The following is a 27,162-nucleotide window of genomic DNA, read 5'->3' on the forward strand; positions in this document are numbered from 1 at the left end:
TTTAACGGCTGTTTCGAATTTTTACATATCATCTTCCTAAGTTCTCATAGGATATGGAGGTTATTTTGAGTTAGATTTTCTTTATACTAAGCAGTTTCCTTAGGAGCTGCATGATGCTTCTGAAGCACAAACTGTCCAGTGAAACTGAATAAGTAAACAAGGGCCTGCTTTCACCCTGTGCTAATAAAATCCTTTGGTGTTTTAAGACTTTTAGAGTTAATTGTGTCAGAGTGGGTAAGTAGCTACAAATTTATAGGTTTGTAGTTGCTGGTGGGATAATTTTCAAAATTATCAACATCATCAATGTTTTCCTTATAAAACTATGTCTCTCTTCCTGCCAAGTGGATAACTGAGCTAACAGGTTTTTTGTATGTTTTTACTCTTTATTTCTGTAGCCTCCAAAACTCTTATAAACAGTATGCTACGGGACCCTTATCAGATTCCAGATGGAGTTCTAGCAAATCAAGTCTATCAGGTATTAATCACAGTTGTCTTTTTTTTTTTCTTTTTTTTTTTTTTTTTCCTGTGGCGATGCTGTTATCTGCCTAGCAGAGTAAAAGATTTTAAACCTCATTTAATTACTGTCATCGTAAACTATCAGTGAGGTCAGGGTGCACCATAAATGGCAATGCAATATTTGTGAAGGGAGCATTTCACTTTTTAATAGCTTGCCTTCATAGTGAATAAAAGCATGCAGGTTTTGTTTTCTGTGATTAAATCTAAACAGCGTCTGATAGCCTTTTTGAAGAAAAGTAATTACTGTTTTTAAGATACTGTTTAACTGTAATGGTTTTGTAGTTGCCCATCACTATACTACTTCTCTTATTTGTCTGCAGTGTACTGTGAATGACTGTTGTTATGGACCACTGGTGGACTGCATCAAACAGTATCCTTTCCCATAAAATTTTAGGTGCACAATTGACGAGCTTAGACTGTGTGGAAGAGATGTGTCTAGCTTTAACCTGACATAAAGTTCTGCTTCACAAAACACGTTTCATACTCCTCTGTTTTACATTCAGTCAGCTAGAGGGTCACCGCAGAGCTTTCTCTCATACTGTTTAACAAAAATCAGATGGACCACGGGAAGTTGTCAGTTTGATGGCTACACGTTCATATGCCTGATTGAACCTCTTTGGTTTTGATTAGTTGAAATGCATGTCTGGTTTTCTGTTAAGACTAGTTGACCATGCTTTGAGCAGTGGAGTTGGACTAGATGATATCTGGAGATACCTTCCAATCTCAACTATTCTGTGATTAAATTAATAAGTTGCATAGATAGTGTTCAACAGTATGGCATTGCTTTGTTATGAACATGAGTTTTAATTGGAATGCTTTCAAGTGCAATTCAGGTGTGATTGACCAATTAGTATTTTTAAACTCCCATCTGACATTCCAGTGCAGTTCTTTTACTTTCTCTTCTTCTTAAAGGAAATGAGGCTAGCTGCTACCCTATGTAGCTTGAATTTTAAGGGATTTAGTTTTCTGTAGTGTTGAAATAGTTAGTTAGAGATCCTCAGTATCCAGGGAGAATACTGAGGGAACTCCACACAGTACTGAGTATTTCAGACTAAGATTATAATTTGTTAGGAATGATCGCTGCAACCCCAAATCTATTTTAATGAAGCCCTGAATGCGTAGCTCTTCTGTTTCAGTCTGCTCTCAAAGGAACAGTTTCAAAAACATGGCCTGCTATCACTAGCAGACTAGCAAGGCAATTCCCTCCCAAGCCCTGGAGAATCCTTGCATAAATCTCTGCATGCAGTTTGGGGGAAGATCTTGATTTCGCTGTACAGTTGCAGGATAGGAGAGCTACAGTGATGTTTAGTTATGCATGAAAAACAACACTTCTTGTAGTTGTGATACCTGTGGTGGTCACCCCCTTAAAAATACATTCTTTCCACTAGAAATCCTTGCCTGGTGTCTACTACAGACTCAGCCCTGCTCCCATTAGCTTTAACGGCAGCAGGATAGAGTTCTAATTGTATTTGTATTTTGTGGTTTTAATCATAATTTTAAGTATTCATTGAGACTATCTTCAACATTAAACACAGCTCTCTGAAAGTGGATTAATCTAATAAGTTACACTTTTTAAGAGGTTGTTAATCGCTAATTTTCATATTCAGAATTTTAAGATTAATATTTTGTTGATGAACAATCTGGCTATAGTGTTTTGGAAGTGTCATGTTTAAAAGTAATAACAACACATATGTAAAATTATGAACAGTTTTTAAGAATAACTTGCCTGCAGTCTGAAAAGGTCTAATCTGTCCTCTTCAGAATCTGGTTCTAGTGAAGTTACTGAATACGCAGTGACATCAATGAGAATAATGAGGAGTTTTTCAATTCCATTTTGGTACAGAAAAGTTTAATGCTAAGCTGCGCGAGTGCATTATCTGCAAGTATGTTGCTGAATTAGATGTTAATTTTGAGGTGCATAAAATAGTTAAAAATCAATTTAAAGTTAAGGTTTTAAAAGCATAATGTCTTCTGAAGGATTGCATATTGATTTTAAATATAACTATCTAATTGTATATGCATGGACTAAAGTATGAAGTCAACCTCTTTGTAAATGCCAAGAGGCTATTTTTCAGTAATAGTTCAGATGCTTACGGGAAACTAGGCTGCTAGATTGCATGAGTAGAAAATGGCTTGTGAGGTTATTTACAAGTTTTGCCCCATGGTCATTGCCATACATCAATAACAGGTATTATTATAGACTAAGTCTAAGTGTTTCTGCTTATGGTGCATTATAAATTCTGTTTGCAATATTTTTCTTACATTTTTGCTGTTCTTCATTTGCCCCTTTTGTTCTGTAACTGCTAGTAGAGTTTAACATAATATATAGTTTCAATTGATAAAAACTGTGTGTGTATATATATATAAATGATTCCATACAATTAATTTTTTTGCTATTCAGCATAAAGTGTTGATATAAATTAAGTAATTAATGATAAGGTGATCTGTAGTTTAAGTTTTCAGAAGTTATTCTAAACAGAATTAGGAATTTAACTGTCTTTAATGTAAGATCCTTTATCATGGTGTTCCATAAGATTCTTCTTTAAAGCTTCTAGAATAGAACTTTGACCTCCAGGAGGATACATTGGAAATATTTTACATATTGCTAAGAATAGCACATTGGATCAACAGGCCGTCAGTGAAGTGAAAAGGACTTCACTATAAAATATTATTTCATCCTTCCCTGACATTAGTTCATGCTTCTGAAAAATCAATTAAAAGGATGTTTTGTTACAGTAAGATGTTTCAGATAGATGTAGTGCCTATGAATTTCAGAATATAAGGAAAAAAACAGTTTATTTCATTCTTTGCTGAATTAGAGAATTGATATATTATTCAGTAAAGAGCAACTTAAAAGCAACTTAAAAGGTATTTAAACTTGGGGGAGAAATAAAGCAAAAATTGAAATATTACCCTTATTTATACTGAATAAATATGATCTAATGGGTCTTAATTTTGTAAAATGCATGCTAATGATACAGTAGTCTGATTTTCATGAAGTGCTAAATGCCTCTTAAAATCCCTGTAGAGAATTTCAAAACTTAAGAGTTCAAATCACTGATCACTTCTGAAATGCAGATGAAGGCCAATAAATTTTATCATTAATTTCTTTACCTGTGATGTTTTTCTGACATTGGTTCTTTTCCAAAGTAATCTTCCGTTTCTTAACTTAAAGCTATCAGCGCTATTGGGCATGAGCATGAAGTCTTGCTGCGAGAAATGCTTTTGGAAAAAAATCTCTCTTTCATAGGTAAGAATCTGTAGTAGAGGCTAGCCAGTGAATCCTTAACTTCAAAGATTTCAGTGACTGTTTACTTAAGAAAAAAATAAGCCTCAACGCTCTTTGTATTAGGTAGTAAAGGAAGAGTAAAAAATGATTGATGCTGTACATGTTATCTTTTATTGATTTAGAACTGAGCAGGAACTCAGTTACCTAATACCCTATATATACAGCACATGCACAAGCTTGCAATTAATATTTTATAGAATAAGTAGCTGAAAAAAATGCTTTAATATCTGCTGCAGTATTACTTTTGGTGTCATGAGATATTAGCCATAATCTAGGCCTTATGAGACTTAGGAGGAAGCATAAGAAATATTATCTTCAGAATGCTTTATGTATTAAAGAACTGCTAGAGGATTCACTCATTTAGCTTTCTGTGCAGTTTCTGCTGAATTTTTGCCCCCTGCCTCCCAACCAATGCAAGCACTCTTTTCACAATCCCTATATTTAAAGTTATTTTAAGGATTGATTAGTTAGGAAGTTATTTTCATTTTTTTCTTTTAGCCTGCACTATGTTTCTCGTATATGAGTGCCATTAAACCAATGATTAGTGTTCAAAGCATCATTTCTCTTATTGTGATAATAAATTTAAGAATGACTTCTTAAATCTTGGATTCCTTATGTGATGAGATATTAAGAAAGTGAAATGCTGTCTTTTGTTAATGGTTGAGTGTTGTATTAAATTTGTGTGATCAGGGAATTTTGCTGGTTTTACCAGAAACTGTGATCTCTCCTAAAGCTAGATTCAGGTTAAGATTTTGGAAACATTAAACAAATTTAAGAAACTAGAAAGAGTATTCACGTTTTTAAAAGATTTGTCTACATGATTAAGGAACAGAGTTAGTGTGCTCTTTTATTTTAGAGAAAAATGAAAAAAAGACAGGAATAACTATTGCATACAAACTTGCACATGACACTATAAAATTGTGAGGAGGTAGTTCTTCCTGCTTGGCTATAAGAGCAGAGATAGAGGTAATAGGTTTAAGCTGTAATTGTAGAGATGATGTTGAGTTAAAATACTAAACAGTTCTAGGAACAATAAGTGTAAAACAAGCTGCCATGGAAGGTTATGGAATCACCTTCAATGAAAAATTCAAGGCTAGACTTGACACTCATCCATCAAAGCTGGTAATGAAATCAATCCTGTCACGATACAAGGGAGCAGACTAGATGACTCACTAATGGATCCTCAACGCAACGATTATAATTTTATTTGGCTTGTGCAAGGTTGTGTAGTACACAAATCAGATTTAAATTTTAATGTTTCATGACCTTGGATAAACATCAATTTTGTCTTTAGAAACAAGCTCTAAGAAATTTATGCTGTTAAAATATCTAGAATGGGTTAACTCATTAGAATATAAAGATATAAATGAGAGAGCTTAATTTATTGTTTACATTTTATCTATTCTGAAGTATTGTTTAGTCATGATTTAAGATATGTTAAATGGTTGTATTTATTATTTCTGTTTATTGTATGTGTCTCTAAGATTCTAGGTGTGATTTTTTTTTTTTTTTTTAAAAAAAAAGCTTTTCCTAAGTATCTGCAAGATGAACCCTACTGAACCTCTCGCAGTAAAATCTTTGCTTTCTGAAAAATTAGTTCCAAAAACACTTGAAGAAAACCTCAGGAAAACAGAAGAGATTACAGTATTTCCTATAGGTCAACAAATTCAGGCTTTGTTAGGCTATGAGTAAGACTGTATTCCAGTTTTGAAGATGGCTTATGACTTAGATTGCTGTACTCGCAATTCCATTACTTTTTAACACGTGTTAAAGAAACAGAATTCTTGCAGTTTCCATGTTAGTGTACTATTCCAGTGTACTATTCTTCAAAAATAGTAAGTTTTTTTTATCAGCTATGTTCACCTAGGCAACAGCGAGTCTATTACAGGAGAAGAAAGCACAGTCAAAGGACACAGTGAATATAAATTGCCCCAGTATATTCTTGGAGCGTGAAACAGCTTTTCAGGTCTGGGACGTAGTTTGTCTGTTTCTAGAGCAGTTAGTTTTCAAAACCTACAGATCAGAAGTAATACCTTCAGATTCGCCCAGAAATTGATTGGAAACCTATACAAACTCATGGGCTTTGCATTTTATTAATCCACTGTTCATGAGAAGCACATCATATACCACGTCCTCTCCAGCAAAAACACAGCTCTCAAGTCTTTATCACTTTGCCTGAGATTAAAGTGATCAATGGAAGCACTCTCTCAAAATAGGCTAACAGCTTCACTTGCCATACTGAAATGCCAGGAATTTCTAGATTCTATATAGGACCTTTATTTTTTTATATCTTTGCCATGAATATATTAGGAAAGCTTTTAGCTATAATGGGAAGGTACTGACCTTTGCCTGGAATCTTATCCTGCTTTGGTTCCCACAGATGTCCCTCAGTAGTAGCCTGGATATAAATCATGAAATGTGATCGCTGTAATCTTAAATTTGCAGTTGCTGCTCATTCACACACCAACAGAAGAATGTTTGGTGTCTTTGTTATATCCAGAGGCTAGTATAAGAAGAATGATGTGTTAAATGGTTATGACTGGGTGTGAAGTTATGGTAAAGATGAAGCTCCAGTTTTGTTGGAAATCTAAATTAATGGGGAATCTGTAGAATAACTACTTATTAGGGCTGTTTAAATGTAATTTTCAAATCTGAGGATGCATAAATGTAACTGTCAAAGCTGCTGGGGACTGGCTTTCAAGCAGTTATTAAATTGTTCTCTTCATCCATGCAAGAGCTAAAAGATCTTTTAAGGTGCAGAATGCTACCTCTGAAACATACCTGGCCTGAAAAGCTGGAACTTCTTTTCTTTTGGCGGGGTTTTGGTTTAAAAAAAAAGTTTATGGTGATTGTGGGGAGTTTCTGTAATTCTTTTTCTTTTTTTTTCCCCAAAGTTATAAAGCTTCAAAATACTTGAAGAAAGAGTAATATATAATTATGCTCCTGCACATGATAGACAACTCACATCAATAATAAACGTGGTTTTTAAAATATTTTCCAATGTTTATCATAACACAAAACGTTAGGAGAAACCACATGAAAACAGTCAGAAACAGATTTAAACCAAAAAACATGTTCTTTTTCAAGCCATGCGTTAGTGTCAAATGAATTTAAAAGTAATCAGACATCCTAGAAAAAAGAATCTGCTGAAGAATATTAAAAGTAATGCTGATGCAAACTCCAGTTCAGAGACCTACCAAGTTGTCCCATCAGGAAGTGTTTTTACATCTGTCCTGATTTTCAGTGGGCTTTTTTAAGGTACATTCCCCTGAATTTGTGATGCTAGCATTTGTTAGATGTGATAGAAAAGACTGAACTTTCTATTGCCATTTGTGCATTCTTAAATAATGAAAATTTCAGCTGGGACATCCCCTTATCTTTTCTAGACTGTTTTAAACAATTAAGAGCAGGTTACAGTTAAACAGAGTTGGATAAAACTGGATTATTCTTTATTTTTATCAAGATTAAGAGATTAGTTAGAACATTAATTCATTTTTATGTTATGACATAAAACTCTATTCATAGGTTCTATTAAATTAGAACCTTGTTAATCTAAAAATCTTTTATCTGTATACCTGACAATCTTTGAAAAAATAGCCAACAACCAAGTCTGTCTCCAAATCCTAGAAAAGTTTAATAGCTGATTGGGTGATATAATGAGGTGTTGCATTGCAAAGACTTGTAGGTACAATATAATGTCCTTACAGTGAAGAAATACTCTCAAATTTCAAAAGAAATACTACAGCTATCAAAAAGAATAAACAGCTATTGGAGTTTATACTTAAGTGAATGTACAACTTTCCAAAATTACTTCTGTCCCACTTCCAATATTAGTTCAATATATTAGAAAAATACTTCGGAGTTATATTCTTCAAGGAGAAAGAGGAGGGAAGTTTGCTTTAGGCACTTTTAAAATATTTTGATTTCTAAGAGTGTATGTTTTTCTTGTCATTAAAATGTTACTTGGACTCAAACTGCTGACTTTTCAGGATATGCACAAAGTATTCTAAAGCTGAGTTCTGAACATTGGCTATGAAACTACTGTCCTAACCTGATAAATGGATTGGAAATAAGCTACCCAACAGTGAGAATGGCCCATTAATTTTAATCAAAGGTGATGTAGAAAGGCGAATGGGATGCATGACAATGTCAACAGCCCAGTAGGTGTTAAGGGGCTACACAGCCTTACTTGTTACTAGGTAGTGCCATTAGTTGAGGTTGGGTGAAGACAGAAAGCCATGCCTGGAATTGAATGACCAGGTCACTCCAAATTCTAATGGAGAAATGGTGTTTCAGAAATACCAATGTAATGGTATCGGAAATCAAGGACAACAGTTTAGAAAATATGAAGGGCTTGCTTTGGGCTTTTTTTTTTTTTTAAAGGAAGCATCTTTTGTCTTTTGCAGTTTTGTCTTGCTCGCTCCTTATTATTGTTTCTTGAAATACTCACCTCTAATATTTGTAAGCAGTAGAGTTTTATAGTTAAAGTTAACAGAATTTCTAAATCTTTGTACGTTCTGAAATTGGATAAATTCGATAGAATGCTGGATGCAAGAGAAACTAAAATTGTGACTTCTCTCTCTAATAAATTTCTGGAAGAGAAGGATTTTCTTGTTCTTTTTTTAACAACTTTATGCTAACATTAAAATAAAAACAAGAAGGCAGCTACAGTATGTCTACATTTGTGGTGTTGGTAGGATTAATCTTAACAGCTTCCTAACTCTTCTTGCAATCAGTGAATATACCTCTTTATTTTGAATATTTGGGGGTTATAAAATACTGTATGACAGCTTGAATTAATGATGTTTATAATGAAGACATAAAAATGCAGGGATGACAAAGAAGCATTTTTATATCCATGCTTCAGGTTTTCTACGAAGGTTCATTTAATCTGACACAGCATTGCATGCATAAGAAAGATATGTATGACTGCATTAGTAATTCCTGCACTCTTATTTAAAATAAAATTAATTATGCTGCTGTCTACTTAATAGAATAGTTTTATAAATAGTTCTTATTCTCTATGTATAGCTGAAGATCAGCTTCGTGCAAAGGGTTATGACAAAACACCAGACTTTATTTTAGAAGTGCCAGTAGGTAAGTCTTTTAAAAGAATTTTTATTATTTTATTTTGTGTAGAAGTGTTCATGCTAAAATATTATGGCTACTTAAGTGAAGCGTATTATAGGATACAAATTAGTCTCTTTTTTCAGTAGTTACCCAATAATTTTAAGAACTTATAGTTTTGGTCAGAGAGGTTTGATCATATTACCCAGTGTTGCCTCTTTGGTCTCTGCTTGGTTTTGTCGCATTATCACAAAAAGAAAAAAAGAAAAACAAGCAACTATAAGAACCCCCAAATCCCTACTCCCTCTAACCTGCTCTGCCCACTGTCTTTATAAACTGAACTGTGAAATACCTATAATTGTCTTAAACTTCTAAACCCAATCAGTTCCAAGCAGTCTTAAGACTATTACCATTACACCTATAAGTCTTTGCGTAAAGGTTTGTCATTGTGCAGTTATTCTTTTGCCATCACTTTGCATCTAAATACAACTCTGCAGTTCTCTATTGTTTTTTAAAAGCCTGCATAGCAAGAAGTAAGAAGGAATAAAAGTTAGGTATAAAGGTCATGTCAAATTTCATCTACATTTTCTAGTCTTGAGGCCATGTAAGAAGGTAATCAGATGACCTAATGGCTGGGCCATAGAAGAAAAAACATCCATGTTGTCCAAGTGTAAAGGATTATTAATCACTTTTTGTAAATTGACTTTCATGCAAAAAGACTTGACTGTCCATAGAACGCAGCATCTGTCTATGCAAACGCCTACTGTTGTGTCTATCAGAAGAAATAAGAAGGCTGAAAGCACTGTGTGAAAGTCATATACATGACTGGTTTTTTATTCTTCATATTGACATCAGTTGGAATTCTTACTAAGATAACTGATTTGTACACGCATATGTGGAATTGAGTGTGTAGTATAAAATGTCTTACTACCCAGGAGTGCTTGAGATACCATCTTTCAGCACAGTAATCTGTTATCCAGTAGATAAACAACTATGTATATGAGAGTCTTCTGAAAAGTTTTTAAAGACTTTCCTTAGCTCAATGATGTTTGTATTCCTACTCATGTTTCCAAAAAAGAAAAATGGTGATGTTAATAAGAGGTTATATGTACAAAATAAAAAATACCTTTGTAACTGAACCACTCCATATTTCAGATAGTGAGCTTTGGTGTCCTAATGAGCTGCAATTCACTCTTGTCAAGCCACACTTGGAGAGGTTTCAATTAATTTCTAGTTCTTCACTTCCATACTTCTTATTTGTGGAGGGTCTCAGGAAGCTACCAAGGACTTGAGGGGATGAGGAAACATTTTTTATCAAGCCTAAAGTTAGCAGGGATGATTGTGGAATTACAGAATCACAGAATGGCTGATGCTGGAAGGGACCTCTGGTGGTCATCTGCTCAAGCAGGGTCACCTGGAGCTGGTTGCCCAGGACTATGTCCAGACGGCTTTTGAGTATCTCCAAGGATGGATACTCCACAACCTCTCTGGGCAACCTGTGCCAGTGCTCAGTCACCCTCACAGTAAAAAAGTGGTTCCTAATGTTCAGACAAACCTTCCCATGTTTCAGTTTGTGCCCATTGCCTGTGGTCCTGTTACTGGCTACCACTGAAAAGAACCTGGCTCCCTCTTAACACCTGCCTTTCAGATAGTTATATACATTGATAAGATTCCCCAATAGTGTGGACTACAATATACACAATATGTACTTGGTATTAAGATACTCACTTCTACATTAGAAACAGATAAGATTATATCCCAGCTATTCAGGAGCCTGATTAAATGGGAACTAGAAAAGCAACCAGATGGAGCTAATTTTTTTAATGCTTGAGAAGGGAAACTGGGAAGCACCCAAAAGAATTCCTGGGTTTATAATATTACCCTATTACAAAGAAGGTTAAAAATAGCCATTAATTTGTTTGCATGGATTTGTCTCTAAAAATCCGAATAGCCATAGTGCATTACTTTCTTCAAATTATTTCAGTCACTTGAGATTGGCAGGAAATAATTTTCTACCTGCTGTCTGATCTGAACTAATGTCTGGCAGTCCTTGCATTCTCTTCTTCATGACTCAGTACATAGCTAGGAAAGGTAAATGTTTCTTAGAAATTGCTTCTCAACTGACTACACAGTTTGTGCCTCAGCTATTTTATCTCCTGGGGTTTAAAGATGGTGGGAATGGGAGGAGGAGGTAGTAGTATAGGCCTACGTAATATAGGCCTTTCAGTACTTAAAGGGGGCTTATAAGAAAGATGGGGACAAACTTTTTAGCAGGGCCTGTTGCGACAGGACAAGTTTTTTAAGCTAAAAGAGGGTAGATTTACACTAGATATAAGGAAGAAATTTTTTACAATGAGGGTGGTAGATGCCCCATCCCTGGAAACATTCAAGGTCAGTTTGGATGGGGCTCTGAGCAACCTGGTCTAGTTAAAGATATCGCTGCTTATGACCTTTAAAGGTCCTTTCCAACCCAAACTATTCCATGATTCTATGGTAAGTTAACTTGGTTACTGATAGCAGGGTAGTGGTGGCATGTAGGACTTAGTGTGGAGACTTCATGAGTTACAGATTTCCCAAGTAATTTTACAGTCTGTGTTTCTGGATCTGCATGCCCTTGGAGTACCTCATCCCAGGTCGAATGTAGGCTAAGACATCATGGCTGTGGGTGTCATAGGGAATTCAAAATAAAAGAAACATTTTTAAAGACCTCAATAATGATATCCCAGATTACCTTTTTGGAGAAAGAATGATCTTTTAGAGTGATTCTCGTGATTTCTCCTGCAAAATTAGGTTGTCAACTTCAGAGAGGACTTTCCTTTTACCAAAAAAAGATAATTTTATTAATATTAGAAATTCACTCCTGCAGGAAAGACATGAACCAGAGCAAATCCCACAGCATTGAAAGAAACAGAAATTCAAAATCACATTTTTTCACATAAGCCTTCTTATTCCTAACTTCTTTCTGGTGAAGCATTACTGATTTTGTGAAAGTAAGGAAGCAGATATATATCTATGATAAACTTTCTTGTGATTCTCACACCTTCCACTCTGGATTGGTGAGGAGTTTCTCTTTTTAGCAGCTTAGCTAACTGTTCTTGTTACTCATCAGAAGTTTTCAACTCCTTACCTGACAACTCCTTTCCAGCAAAGTACGGATGAAAGTAGGATGCAATTGCACCTTAGTCTAGTCTCTTTTTCTTTACATTCTGTTTGTGTTGGAATAAATGCAGGTATGTAGAACAGGGTGTAATTAAACTGAATTTCATATAATTGTCCGTTAAAATATTTTCTGGTACTTTTTTAAAAAATGGCTTATGTGCATATTTGAAAGAGATTTTTACAAATATGTAACTTTGTTGCAAGCATGAATTATGTGGTAGCTTGGAGGTTAAACAGGATATTCCCAAACACATTCTTGCAGGCTGTTGAGTTTGATTTTCAGAGTTCACTTGATTTTCTGCTGTCACCCTAGCTGTTGAAGGACACATAATTCACTGGATTGAAAGCAAAGCCTCATTCGGTGATGAAAGTAGCCACCAAGCCTACTTGCAGGACCAGTTTTGGAGCTACTGGAACAGGTACGTTTCTGTTATTTTTCCTTACAGATAAATAGGACTGCATTTTTAAAAGAAGTTACTGGAAAAAACACCACTGACTTTTGTATTAACCCATGTGAACAAAATACATGGTACTAATCTGGCATTTTGAATGTCTAGTATGTCAAATTGGAATGCTGAAATATTTGTGTAAAATCTGCATCGTAATTGTTAACATGCAGCAGATATATATGGTGATTTTACAATGATGCTAGATGACAGAATAAGTTACTTTGGTACAGAAGTTATATGTCAATTTTTTTAGTACCTGACCTTGAAGGAAGATTTTGCTGTAATGTTCTGTAATACCTGCAAGGTGCCAAATTTGTTATAAAATCTTCACAAACCAAGTGGGCTATGTGTGTAAGAACTTTATTGCTCTTTGTCATTGTATCTAGGACAATACTGTTTCACTGTGGGTTTTTTTTAATACAGTATTTTTTTTGTATGTTATCTACGTTTTAAACTAATAACAAGTATCTTCAAGCTAAAAAATGTAGTAAGTATTTGCAGGAACATAGGAGGGAAATAAGTAATACCGGACAGAATTTTTGAACATGTTGATGGTATTGGTATAAAGATCTTTTCTTTTAAAGATGTTAAAAGAGTTCCCGTTTATTCTTATGAAGGTCGTTATTATATATATTTTTCCATGGTAGTAGAAACCTCCTCACTGGAGGGTTTTTCTTCCAAAAAAAATCCTAAACAAGATGCTTCATCTTCAATTCCATTTTTGTACGTGGTGGAACCCTAAGCGAGGTAGTGAGTAAGTGAGTAAATGGAAGTTTTAATAAAGGATTTTTAAAAGCATAAATTTAGAAGTCTGCTCAGTGTTCACAAGAGGGCATCAATGAAATCTGAGGGATAGTGAAGAAGATGGCACAAACGTGTGTGAACATGCAACAAATAGATAGCATGTGCCAACATCAGGCGCTAGTCTGGTGACCATTAGTATTTCAGCTGAATATGAGAAATGCCAAGGTGAAAATAGCTAGTCTTAGCTTGGGAAATACCTTAAAAGCAGGTTCTATAGGAGGCAGCAGAGAAGGGGAAACCAAATCTTGCGAATAACATCATCAGAGTTCGGAATTACGCTCTGCAGCAACATTCTTGATTAACATGAGAAGGACCTGCTCTTATTTGACAATCCCAGAAAGCAGTGACTTGGAAAACTTGAATCGAGGTAATGGGAACCTCAGGAAGACTGTCAGTTGTTGGATGAAGATACTGTACTACAGGAAATTTGTAGAAAAGAGTTTGTGAAACATATAACCAGAATACAAGACTTAGAAAGAAATTTGTATATATACAATATCTAGGCAAGTGGTGAGAATGGCAGGAAAGATGCTGATGCAAACGGTGCTGAACTTGCACATCAGTGTAAATAAGACGAGATGGAGCAGCTTGGGCTGGGAGGAGGCTATTAGATGTACTGGCTGGAATATTTTCTGAGGAGAAAGGATGCATTTGAAGGGATGTGTGACGGTATCAGAGAAAAGCAGCTCCAAGAATTAATTTTAAATAGATAACATGAGAATAAAGATACTCACTATGTCGAGATGGGGTAAAAGTTGAGTAGACAAGTAGGATGAAGGTATTGATCCATTTGTTGTATGCAGTAATGCAAACATTGCAAAGTTGAAGCTGTAGTTTTAGTGATAGGTTAACTATGGAAATTAGGCAGATTTCTGTGGGGTTTTTTTAAAGAACAAATACCGTTAGTTTTAATTTTGGTACTGCTTGGCCAAACTAAGAGTATCACAACATCTTCTGAAATGAATTCTGAGTGACTGCAGCTTCTTCTAATATGACAGTTGGGTTAATGAACACTTGTTGACAGATTAGGTTGCATGTATGTTAGACAGTTAACTTTCATTGCTCTCTGAAACTATTTATACAAAAAGACACAGTGTAGCTGCGCATACTGTGAATCAATTTTGTGTGATTTAATCAGTCTGTGCAAGGATCTCTCAAGTGAGAACCAGCTTCCCAGTCAATTCACCACACCTGTGTGTCTCCTTTCCTCTTGAAGGGGGAATCATTTGGAGAAGAAGCATCAGTTCACAATAGAGATATCATGACACTCAGCTGATAGTTTAGGGTTTTGTAAGTCTGATCTGTTGGTTGATCTTAAAGCCGAAATGAAATTGGGGAGAAAACCTGTAACATCGCCTGTTAAAGGTGGATAGAAATACATGTCTTGATGCTTTGAAAAGAATGAAGGTGAGAGGTTTTAGACCTTTTCCATTCAGCTTTTTTACTGTTTCTCTGAAAAGTAGGAGTAAGACTGGAAAAGTTTCTAGGTTTTTTTCCCACATCTGTCACAGATGTAAGTTTAATTCTGCACACAATCTGACTGAAAACTTTGAACATAGCTGTGGTTTGTTTGCTGTTATGCGTGTATTTCATTAAATCTCTGTGCTAACTAAATCTGTGAGTGTCTTAAATTGGTCTGTACTGACAGGAAAGAAATGGCACTTTCTCATTTAGCAGAACAGCTCCCTAGATGCAGTCAACCATGTCTGTTCACCTCAGTGCAAAAGAACACCTTTTTATTACTCCGAGTTCTGCAGGGACAGCTTAGCAAGGTTTTTTATGGCTCATACATCAATGGTATTGTTAAGCAATTTTCAGTTGCAGTGCTGCACTGCAACCTCATCTTCAAATTAAGCTTCACATTAAAAATGTACAAAGTGTACCTTGTCAGTGGGTTTTCACAGTTGTAATTTAAGATGCTGTTAAGATATTGAGAATTTTCAATAATAAACAAACAGGAAAGGCAAGTTTGGTCTTGCATATTCCCAGACTGATTTTGCAGAGTGATGTTTTAGAAAAAAGCTGGTTTATATACTGAACAAACTTAGTATAAAATGATTCATGTACTTACAGAATCCCTTCCCTCAATATGTTTGTTCCTTCAAAGCGGTGGCATCCACTGAGCAGCCTATAGCTTTCACTGCCACTGGGTAAACAAGACAACTGCATGTGCAAAATATAACTGCTTTGTGCACGTGTAGTAGATACCGCACATTTCATTGTTCACTGGCCTACAGTGGTGTATTTCTTGTAATTTGGAGAGCATGAACAGGAAGTAACACAGATTGAGCTTTAAAACAGGGTCTGAGAACATGTTGTAAATTATTTTAGGGTTTAAATGAATGCTGCTGTTTCTTTTTTTCCCATAGTGTCTAATTTTATAATTTTTTCTAACTTAAATTAAAAATTGGAGTCCTGGCTGTGAAAGGCTGTTAGTCAGAGCTGATAGGCATGACTGCTGTTTTCTAAGAGGCATATAGAGATCAGCAACACACGGTTCAAATAGTAATTAGTGGGTGCACTCTCAGTGACTGGCTGTAAGAAGATATAAACTCAAATACAGCAATTTACATTTTCTATCTTCTGTAAGCCTGGCTAAGGCATATGTACATTCTGGAATGTAATTTCTAGAGAGTCCCAGGAGAAAGCTTGACGCAGTTATTAGCTAAAGAAACTTTACTGTATGTGAGGAAAACCATAGGAAAATGTCATATTTGACACTGATATTAAAATAAAGGTAATTTCACATAGTGAAAGAGAAGCATTTCATCTTCTCTTTGAGTAAGAAAGGTAAGTCATCCCTGTACTAAATTCCTTCTCCCATTTGCTTGTATTCTAAATGTTCTTAGTCCTGTGCTTCTGTTTTTTTGAAAGAATAAATAAAAGCAAGTTTCCCATAAGTAATTTTAAAATAGTAACCACACTTTTTGGAAGCCTAAATTCATGATTAAATGTGTTGTAAATTAATACATTATATCTGATCTTGAGACTTCAGTTTATAACTAACAGTCATAGCAAAATTATCATAGACTCCTATAGATTTAAAAAGGTATTTATTTCAGATAAATGCAAACAGAAGCAATGCAAAGGATTGTATTCCAGTCACAAACACAGCCGATGTGTTCTTAGGGTTTTTTTGAGAAGAGTGTTCTGTTCAAATTCATTCGCAGTTGACTATAAGGATGAATCATATGTGAGCAAAAGCTGAATCAAAACATCAGAACGATATACATTTTTTCTGTTCAGCTGTTTAAAATGGTTTGACATGTTATTGTGAAGACTCTTTAGGTAGTAATTGTTGTCTGATTGTAGGTGGTAGGGGACGAGGGAGTTACGCTGTGGGTTTATGGATGTCTGTTCTATAACAAGATCAATATTCTCCAATTGCAAATGGTTTAAAAAGTTGTATTGGTGAGTTGAAAGGCAGTGGTATAACAACTTGACTTGGAGGAAACCTTGGGAGTTGCATTTGTCAAGTGGCAAGGAAAACTGTTCATGCATACCCAGTATCCAGAGCTTCATTGGCAGCCCAAACATAAGAACTGAAAGGTCATTCTTCTTCTTGCAGTATGATGGTTTGTTGACATATTTTGACACACTGGTACAATGCTGAAAGGTTTTGACCTTACTGCAACACTGAGGGACTTAGGGTTTGTTTAGCTATCTAATGCTTGTAGATTTTCACACATGCTGGGCTTTGCTCTGCTCCTTTTTCTCTCCCTCCTGGCTCCACTTGAATTAGTAAATTAATCTTAAACAAAAATGGATATAGATAGAAGAGAGAGTTTATGATTATTTTTGCCGCTTAGGACTATATACAGATATGTTTCTTCAGAAATAAGTCACTTTTTTAAAATTTGCCATGCCAGCTTGCTAACCTTAGTAGCACTGAGTAAGATACGTTTGTTTATAGACGAGAATCAAAAGTAGTGAAGAGTGACGTTTTCTGCTAGTTTACTGATTCAGTAGTTTGATTTGTGAAGATGATAAAATTCTCTGTTCTCCTGCGAGATAAACAGAGAATATGTGTACACTCACATGCATACATACACACACACATATATAGACATACCTCTGCACTTCACAAATGTTCTAGATACATTTAGCTTATTTCCAACAGCATTTGACATGAATTATTATCTTTATTTAATGACACATGAACAGTATAAAAATCAATATGTAGTTTATGAAAAATAAAAATGTTTTTTTACTTTAGCTCAAAAGTAATGTTTTTAGATTACCAGTCATCCCCTCTTTAACAACGTGATTGAATAACAGAGCATGAAGACATTTTCCATTAAGACCACAGCTTATGCCTAGCATTGCTATAATATTAATTGTTATATTTTCATGCATTGTTCTCCTTAGATATTGTATTTAATATGGACATGAAACTGGGATTTTCATTATAATTCAATTTTATTACTTAAGCCTCTTTCACTGCTAGATTGTTACATTCTCAACTTAAAAAATAGTAAATTAAGCACTAGATAACTTTATTTAAATTTTTTTTTTCCGTATATTTTCCTATACTGTCTTAAATATTATCACATCACAGGAGACTCATGTAGTGCAGATAGAGCATTTTCAGCTTCCATCCACATTACTGCAAGGCTTCAGCTCCAATTTTCCTGGTATTTCTCATTCAGATTAGACAAGCATCTAAGTTTATGTACGATAAGAGCTGACAGCATAGATCCTGCTATGCTTGCCAAAGGCCTGGTTGCAGACACTCCACTATGTCAAAGAATGTCAACCCCCCACAGACCTTACCTTTCAGAATTCCTTGTAATTTTTAATTGACATTTACATCTGACATTTTCAATGTATTTCTTAGTGTTGAGTCTTTATCTACCTAGTAATAGTTAAAACCGAACCAAACCAAAGCGAAAAGAATCCCTTCCTGTAAACTATGATATCATTTATTTTTTATTTAACAAGGTCAAGTTGCTGGGCTGAAACTCAAGAATGACCAACTCCCCCTTCCTTCATGTAATTCTATATTTGCTAGTCTAATCCATTTCAAATGACACTTGAGGAGAGTAGTAGGAGTATAAAGCGAAATTTAACTCTTAGTACTAAGGAACAAAGCATAGGTATATTATTATTACTATGCATCATGCACAGAAAGGATACAGAGATTTCGAGGAAATTTTAAGAATACTAATAGAGATTTTCCTTTGAGTCGGGTACTTGAATATTGCAAGTGGTACCTTCATACCTATATTCATGCGACATATACACGTAAACAGCGTAATATTGCAAATGCGAAGCTGGCAAGTATGTAATTTGGCTGCATGTTGCAGTGTGTTGTGCTTCCTTGCCTTCAGAAATCTCAAGTTTTCATTTGGTTTAAAATACTAAAAGCCTAATAAATTAGTATGAGCATAATTATCCATCTATTAGAAGTTAGAATGAAGGACTACAGTTGATCATAAATGTCACAAAGCAAAGAAGTAGAAGCAGCATTTTGTCACAAATAATGCTGCTTTTCTTCTAATTAGTTAATTTACATTTTACAAATTAAGGGCAAGATTCAGACAGAAGATAATCTAGTAGCATATCATAGCTTTACTGACCTGTATTTGTATATGCCAAATTTAAGTTAATTAGAAATGTAGATGCTGTTTGTTTTATCTGTCAAAAAGCTCATCTTAAAAAAAAAATCTAGACACACTTTTTCCCTCAACATTTATCATCTAAATAATAGTCTTGCCAAGATGGCAGCCTCATAATAAACTCTTTTCAGTGGAGTGATGGGTAATGAAGCTTGCTTGTGAAGGCAGCGAAAAATGTTGTCTAGCCAAATGTGTGAATATGATGGCTAGAGAATCAGTGGACTTTCTCAGTCATCAATCTTTTTAGTAGCCTCTTATACATCTGAATATTTTGATAGATGATCTAATAATTGAGTTATCTATCTTTCTAACTATCAGAGTTGCATAAAAATTATTCTCACATGCTATTGAATATTGTATGTATTGGGCATCCAGGAAATTTTTCAAAAAATGTCCAAGAGGTGGAGGAATTTAGTTATGTCTTAAACAGCCTTTAATGTACTAAATGATAAACTACTATATATAGAATATAAAAGTATTTGTACTAATATAGGAAAAAAAGTAAATAATGTCACTAACTGATTACAGATAGGACTCACAGTAAATAAAGCACGTAAAAACATGAGACTGGTGAGGTTAGTGCACAATCTAAGAGAAATTTGAGGTATAAAATGAGTAGATTCAGTAGTCCCTGGCCAGTTAACGGACAGCAGTCACATTTACACGCAGTTGCACAAATTCCTTGTGTCTAGGAAATCTTGGCTTAGGCAAAAAGAAATACAGTGTCACTGTGGAGTTCCAAGTTCCCATTCAGCCTCTGAGAGAGCAGTTTCTCTTGAGTAAAGATGAGACTGAAAAGTATATATTGAAACTGACCACATTTTGTTTATTCTGGGCAATTGTACAATATGGATTTGTGTTGCCAGAGCACAAGAATCTGCTTTCCTGGGACACTAATCTTGCATTAAAGGAGGCACTCAGGGTATTTGGATAAGTTGCATTAAGCACATCATCAGATGTGTCTCACTAGGGCTTCTGAGTAGCAAAGCAAAATGATTGTTGGTGTTGGTGTATTTTTTTAAACACTACACTTCAAACAGACATTATATAATTCTTGACTTTGAATGCATTTCTGCTTAAAGGGTCAGGTAAAAATTATTTTAACAATAATAAAAATATTTTTGCATTAAGAATATTTTTAATTCAAATATCTTTTTTCCCCCTCAGTGTCTCCAGTTTATGTTCAATTACATACTTTTCTATAGATTATATAATGTTCCTTCTTGTAAATTCTTGAAAACTGTATGTGGGGAACTAATTTTTTTTAAAAATGCAGTTATTCTGGATTACAGTACATTTTCATTTTTTAGTACTTTATTTGTAGGTTTCATAACTACAGCAAGGTATAAACAAGTACGTTTTATGAATAGTTCTCCAGTTAGTAAAGTGGCTTTTCTTTCTCTGTTCAGAACTAGAGTGACCAGGGTACTTTCTTGAGGATATCGAAAAGTTGTTCACTCATTGCAGAATTTTAATGGAAAAGATATCAGAGGGATCTGCTTTATAGTTACTATCTGCTTAAAGGAGAAAGAGAAAGATGGATTTCAAGGAGTTATTTGATAAGTACTTTGTGAAAGTATCATTGGCCTCATTGGACCTTGCCACTGCATACAGTTCTACACATTTAGCAAAGTTTTGGCGGTCTCACTGACAGTGGTTGTGACTCTCATGCTTAGTAAGCAAAGTTCTTGATGTTTAAGAGTTCTTGTTAAACATGCATAATTGGTTTGATACATTTTGGGTACATATAAAGCAAGACACTGAAATAAGATGACAAGTATGAAAAATGTAAAAGCTTACAATAAAAATTGAGTTCTGAAGTTCCACACTTGTCTTGCAATATTGCATCCCACATAAACAGTCTACATTTTTGTTTTCAGTAATGTTTGCATTGATTTTATGCAATTTTAAATTACATAAGTGTAATTTCACATAAGCATAATTAAAACCTAGAACTAAGGCAGTGGGAAACAAATTACAAAAAAAAAAAAGGTTAAATGATTCTCTCTCATTACTTGGGGAGTTTTAATATAAGAAAGCTAAAATTGCTTCTGAATATATAAATTCATAAGCAATTAACTGGAATTGATCAAAGCCAATGTTTGATTTTCTTTACTATATGTGGCTTCTTCTGACCTTAAGTAAATTGGCAGTTATTCTAGTTAGTATTTGTAGCGTGTCTACCTGAGAACATACTAAGCTCCTATGCATACACAGTGTTGTTATACAAACTTATATATATATTTATGTGTATAATTTTAGAACGTTTATATCTTAATTTAGGAAGGAGATCTTCATTTCCCTCTCCTAATCAATGTAGCAAGCATCTGTGTTCTTTCTGGTTTGTCATTTGATTAGCATGCTCTCATCCATCGCTAGTCTTTGATATGAACATCAAGAAATCATGTCCTTTTGTTTTAAATTGTAAATATGTCTTTGTCATGAATACTTACAGAATTCCAAGATTTACATCTGAATTGTCAAAGTGTAACTGCACAGCTTCTCTGATGTGTGACATTATTAGTGAAATAAAGAACTTTTTAATTTTTCATGGGTAGGCCTTAAATATTGACATTACACGGCTGGTTTAGCTGTGATGCTGAAAAAATTTGTCCTTCGTCCACTCGTTTTCTAAGATGTGTTGTTTATCACCAAGAGACAATCAACTGCACAAGAGCCTCTGTGGACATTCCTATTTGCATGGTCCAAGCCTGTCTCTTCAGGTTTCATTATTTAGGTCTGATGTCTAGTTAGCTCTTATCAAAACTAATACCATCTGAAGTACCAGGCTTCCGGTGGTCACACAACCAACATGAAAATTTCTTCAGTCTGACTAATATTATTAAAGACAGTATCTCTTTAAACTTGAGCTTTGTTTCAGTGTCTAGATCAATTACATCTTGTAAATGCATTTCCGTGAATGTTTCACTGATTGTTTCAATAGATGAAATACATCTGAATTAAATTATTTTCTGCACATTTTTAAATTAAACAAATAGTGAAAATGCAGCTGTTTAGACTAAAGCTTTACTACCATTCTTACTATGTCTTGGTGCTACTAAGGCAGAAAGAACTACTGTATTGCTGGCTTCTCATTGTTGGAATAGTACAGCAAGTTAAAATGTTTTTGAGGACAGACGCCCAGATGGGTTTTTTTCAACTATTTCATCAGCTATTTGTAGCAAAAATAGTGTGTCATGCAAATACGTAATTTAATTTTAGTTCCTACAGAAAGCAAGTGTTCCTTGAAATCTTTGTGTTCACTTATGCATGATAAAACATTATTTCCTGTATTTTTTTTCTGCTGTTGCATTTATTGTGTTCTGAGTTTATCATGGTTAAATTAATTTTGTGTTCTAAGTGCTGTAATGCTGAAATTGAATCTTTGAAATTTACAGTTTCAAGATACTGCAATTTATAATCTTTGAAATTTACGAAATTGTTCAGAGATGAATTTAGCAAGGGATCTCACAAAATTATTTAAGGGCCCTTTTTCATGATCAGCTTATAATTGCAATGATAATATATTTTGTAATATCATATATATATATTACACTGCAACATTTAGGGTTTTTTCAACTTTTTATTGTTCTTTACCTCAGAGACTTTGACCACAACATTTTTCATATAATCAAGTTGATTTGATCACAAGTTTGTTTAAATTATGAAGTCATGTAAAAACGTTCACATTATTTATATCTCTTTATTTGGAAAGTTCTATTTACTTGATTTTAAAGTAATGAAAAGTATACATATTTCAGGCGCTCTGTAGAAGAGTAATTTTGAAAGTATATTCTCATTTATTTGTTTCAAAAGGAGAGGGTATCTTGCATCCTTTGCAACACAGCCCAATACATTAAGTGAAATTTTCTGGCATATGAAGGATGCATGTGAGTTTTTGAGACACTGAAGCTGTAACCCAACTTGAAGAAGACAATGATGGCACTGAGCTTCTGTCCAGAGTTAATCAGCTGCAGAATTTGTAAACTGCGTATGTGTCAAAGTTGAAAATGTTAGCACTCTGATAGAAGCTTGAAAAGGTTAGACCTGATAAAAGCCATCAGCAGTTAAAGAAAGTGATTTATGGGAATGTAATGACACAAAATGCCTCATTTATCACTCATATATAGATAGGTTAAGGTTTCTGTGTCATACTTTAAAAACTTGACCACTTAGAATTGTCAAAATAGGTACTTAATTGCCCATCATACATTTCAGTTCAAATTTCCTTTGCTTTAATTTTGGTGATTTTACTGTTTTGCTTCTCATATGGTTCTTTTTAAAGTCATTCATATTTCATATTTATTTCATATTTGTTTAAAATGGTATGCTCAGTGCTCTGTTAGAACTTTTATTAGGTAAAGCTGTTGATTTGAGTGCTATCCAAATCTTTTGTTGATTTACAATTTCATTCAGCCTAACTGTAAGGAAGATAACTGAAGGTTTCATTTTCTTTTGTTATATACCACTAATTCTCATCAAGAGTTTACAGCTTTCTAATTCAATCCTTACATTTCCTCTCCAAACTGAAATACGAGATTTAAAAGTGAGATCCATCAATTGGTTTCCAGTTCCAGTCACTTAAGTTACTGTTTATCTCCATACAAATTAAATTTAATCCAAAACTACCAGTACTGTTAAATGATCCTAAAACAAAATAAAAATGTTGGGAAAAATGCACAGTAGTATGTTATCCTTTTGCTTGTTTGATTTGAGGATAACAGCAAGCAAGTCCCATAGGTTTGAGACTGACTGGTTTTTTTTAACTGTCCAGTTTCATCATAATGCTTAAAAAAAAGTAAATGCAAACATGGGTAAATCCTCATTAGGGAATTATCTTTAAGAACAGATTTGTAAAATAAAACAACTACTTTAAATACATTGCATAAATACTAAAATACAGGTTCAGCTGCTGAAAGAAAAAGTGTGATAATGAAGTTTGTAAGGATTTCTTTTTCTTTAGCTACTTACCTTTTTTAAACTATTTCATCCTCTTATTCCTTGATTTTATACAGAAAAGCCTGAGTAGAATAATTTTAATTTTTAATATCAAAAAACTTACCTTTTTGTTAGCTTTCACAATTTATGGCCCCAGTTGTATAGCATTCTGTTTGTTCAGCGATGACCTTCCAGGTTCGATTTAAAAAGAAGTCAGAAGCATTTGTCATGTCTGCTCAATCTTGTCCAGAGGTACCTATTGTAATTATAAAGGACTAATAAGGTTGTTTATAATATAACAGTCTGACAACCCTAAAAAATCTTCTGGAGAGCAACTTCTTTTTTTTTTTTTGTGTCTATCTTAAGGAAAAAAAAACTGTAATCTTCTCGCTTTATGTTGCACTGTGTCTTTTCCACATTAGTTGAGAAAGCATAAAGAACTTACACCTTGAAAAACTTAACTTAGTTTTAAAAGATAAGCTGTATAATTTGCGCATTAGTAATAACTTTTGGAAACACTCAGTGTTAATGTGGCTATAGTACAGTTGCACCCTATATTTAATTGGTGTATATAGAAGTGATGATGATGAACTTAGAAACATTGAATTCCTTTCACAGTGTAAAAAAAACCCAAAACACCTATTAACATGTCTGTTGCAAAAATGTGTAATACATTAATATAATGAGCTCTGTTTCTTAGAAAAAAAAATTCAAATTAAGAAAATCTTATTGTTTATTCTATTATAAGCATTATTAAAATACTGCTCTAAGTAGGTGTTACTATAGTGGTATTTTACATTATATGTCAGGTTTTTTACAATTGACTTATGATCATTTTTCCCTTTATATGTCTTTGTCTTGCTTCCTCTCTTTTCTTTCCTCCCCCATTTCAGCATCATCCAGCAATACCACCTTTTTTATAGGCATATTTATAAGGTAAACAAAAACATACTAAAACCAATGGAATTTGAACGTCTGACAGAAATGTTTACCTCTCTTGTAGGGTATGTAACAACACTGTAGTGTTGTCAGGCTACCATACATCATTTAAATACCCTTGGACAGCAAAAGCAAAATCTTGACAATTTGGTAATCTCATCATGTGATTTCAAGAAGGGTTTTCTTCATATCTACAATTGAGACAAATTTATGTTGTATGTATTTATGGTTGTTAAACTCAAAATTGTCTCATTTCATTAATTTTTAACATTGTGCTCTCTTAATGACTATGAAGAAATGTATTAAAATGCCTTAATTATGGGGCTAGAAGAAGAGAAAGCACAAGTCTTTTTAGCATATGATCTTTCAATTGTTCACTAAAGGATAAAGAGGGCATTCAAGCGTGGTTTAGATAACTGTCAGCAATAATAAAATGCAAGGTAGTTTGTAGAGCCTTTAAAGACCTTTCGGGGAAATAGATTTAATTAAAAAACAATAAAATGGACTTTTCATTTCAAAGAAATCCAAAATGTTATAAAATTTCAGGATGTTACTGTATTAAGAGTAATGTATGTTTCCAAGGATGAGGAAAAATAGCTGTGAAAATATTCTGCAGTCCACACAGCAGTGATAGCTTTATTTTGTGTGTGTAGATGTATGTCCTTTAGTTTTTAACACACAAACTATGGATAGCATATTTGAGCATATTTCAGGTTTTCTTAGCTGAGTGATTTTACCTGTTTGGGGTTTTTTAGTTTGTTATGCTTTTAACAAGGTTTTGGGTTTTTTTTTAAAAATAAGGTGAACATTTGGCTTCTTAATGTAAAATTATGTTGTTCACAATTACCCACAAAACAATATGACTGACATTGGCAGAAGTTCATTTGCCAATTTGGTAGAGTCAGTAGGCTCCTACTCATCATAGGTGTCTATGTTATATACTGTGACAATACATTTCCAAGTATATTTCCAACTTCTGCTTTTTTCTTGTCATGTAATCAAAAATTGCATCTGCTAGTAATGTTTTTGGTTGTCTGGTGTGTTGAAAAGTTTAGTTAAGCACTTGTTCTGCATTATTGAGTTATACCACTTCTGGTAAACTAGGAGCAACTTAACTTGCATGTGATAAGCAGTGGTTTATAAACAACATTGGCTGCTGTCTTTTTAGACTAGTTTTGCTCCCTTGCTTAGCCTCGTGCTTTCCTGAGGAAGTTTTTGTAAGTTGTTTTCTCTCACCCTAGTGCACACACATCAATTGCATTGACCAATTGGTTTGTCGTAGCCGAGTACCAAATGAGTCTGCGTGCAAGTTGTCTTTGTGTATCAAGGTTTTTTACAGATAAATCAACCTCACTGAAGTGCATTTTCACCAAATACTAAAAGTCTGTCAGTTTTGAAGTTGTAATTGCTGGCCCAAGTATATTATAAAACATGTTCATAATGAAAATGACTTCAATATTTAGGGTCTTGCTATATCCTCTATAAATTAAGTTTGGATTGTTAATTCATATCAGTGTTCACATTGTCGCTGACTGATCATAGAAGTGGAAAATCATCCCTGTTCTTGGAGTTGGTGATTTTTCTTTTAAGAAGAATAAGGGTTTGTGTTCTGCTTGCACACGTACCTTGAACTGGAGCACAAATGAATAGCACAGCCTCTGGGCAATGACCGTGTGAGGAAGATAGCTAAGATACTGCTGAAAATGTACAAATATGTGGCACTGTTCTGCATAAAAATGCCTCACTATTTTCTTTGTTGCTGGGCTTCTTGAGGCTTGAGGACTCAGAACTACCCAAACTACAAGAGCATCACAGAACACATGCACAATTAGCTTTGGCAACCTTTCTGTATATGGTGTGCATGTTTCTGAGAAAGAAGTGCCTCACATCATGCTGTCATCAAACTCCTTTCTGTTTTCAACTTGTTGTGTCCCTTTCTTCCCACTCGCCCCTCCTGGTGTGGTAGGGCTATTAGGTGTGATAATGTTTCTGTAGAATATACTCTACAATCTGATATTCTCCGATCTGCAGCTGTTGGGCTCGTAAAGAATTGTTAGTTTTGATCACTTCTGTTGGACTTGTAAGTCCAATAGAAGCTCAAGTCAAATGTTGAGTCTGCTTGCTTTCCCTTTCTACTAGTGACTTGTTTTCTGCTCACTCAAGTTTTGTATAGTTGGGTTTTTATGACTTTGTTGCCATGTGTCTTACCAGAGATGGCTGGTTTTCAGTAGTGACTTTTGTAAACTTTGGTAAGCACGCTAAGCTCCCACTGAGTAAAAATTACTACTGTACAGTATGTTAATTTTTGGCACAGTATTTTTTACTTTTTCATGTGTAATGAAGTTGTTTTTAAAATTTTTTTTTCTTTTGTTAAAAATCACAT

General features: G+C 34.3%; 1 protein-coding gene across 12 annotated transcripts in view; it reads left to right on the forward strand.

The window, feature by feature from the left end:
- The window catches only part of CDIN1 (CDAN1 interacting nuclease 1), a 132,900-nt gene that overhangs the window by 52,823 nt on the left and 52,915 nt on the right, over positions 1-27,162 (forward strand). For 11 of the 12 annotated variants that reach the window (XR_012673904.1, XR_012673902.1, XR_012673903.1 and 8 more), the window contains 5 exons: positions 396-475; positions 837-886; positions 3,699-3,766; positions 8,837-8,902; positions 12,345-12,450. Coding sequence is in view for 9 of the 12 variants with exons in the window: in XM_075151768.1 (XP_075007869.1) it covers positions 396-475; positions 837-886; positions 3,699-3,766; positions 8,837-8,902; positions 12,345-12,450 (370 nt within the window). In the remaining 3 variants the exon portion in view is untranslated. Of the gene's footprint in view, positions 1-395; positions 476-836; positions 887-3,698; positions 3,767-8,836; positions 8,903-12,344; positions 12,451-14,422; positions 15,982-27,162 lie in introns of those variants that run through there. The other variant, XM_075151766.1, reaches the window with a different exon arrangement.

The sequence above is a fragment of the Calonectris borealis genome, chromosome 5, assembly GCF_964195595.1.
Source record: "Calonectris borealis chromosome 5, bCalBor7.hap1.2, whole genome shotgun sequence".
NCBI classification, from domain to species: Eukaryota; Metazoa; Chordata; class Aves; order Procellariiformes; family Procellariidae; genus Calonectris; species Calonectris borealis.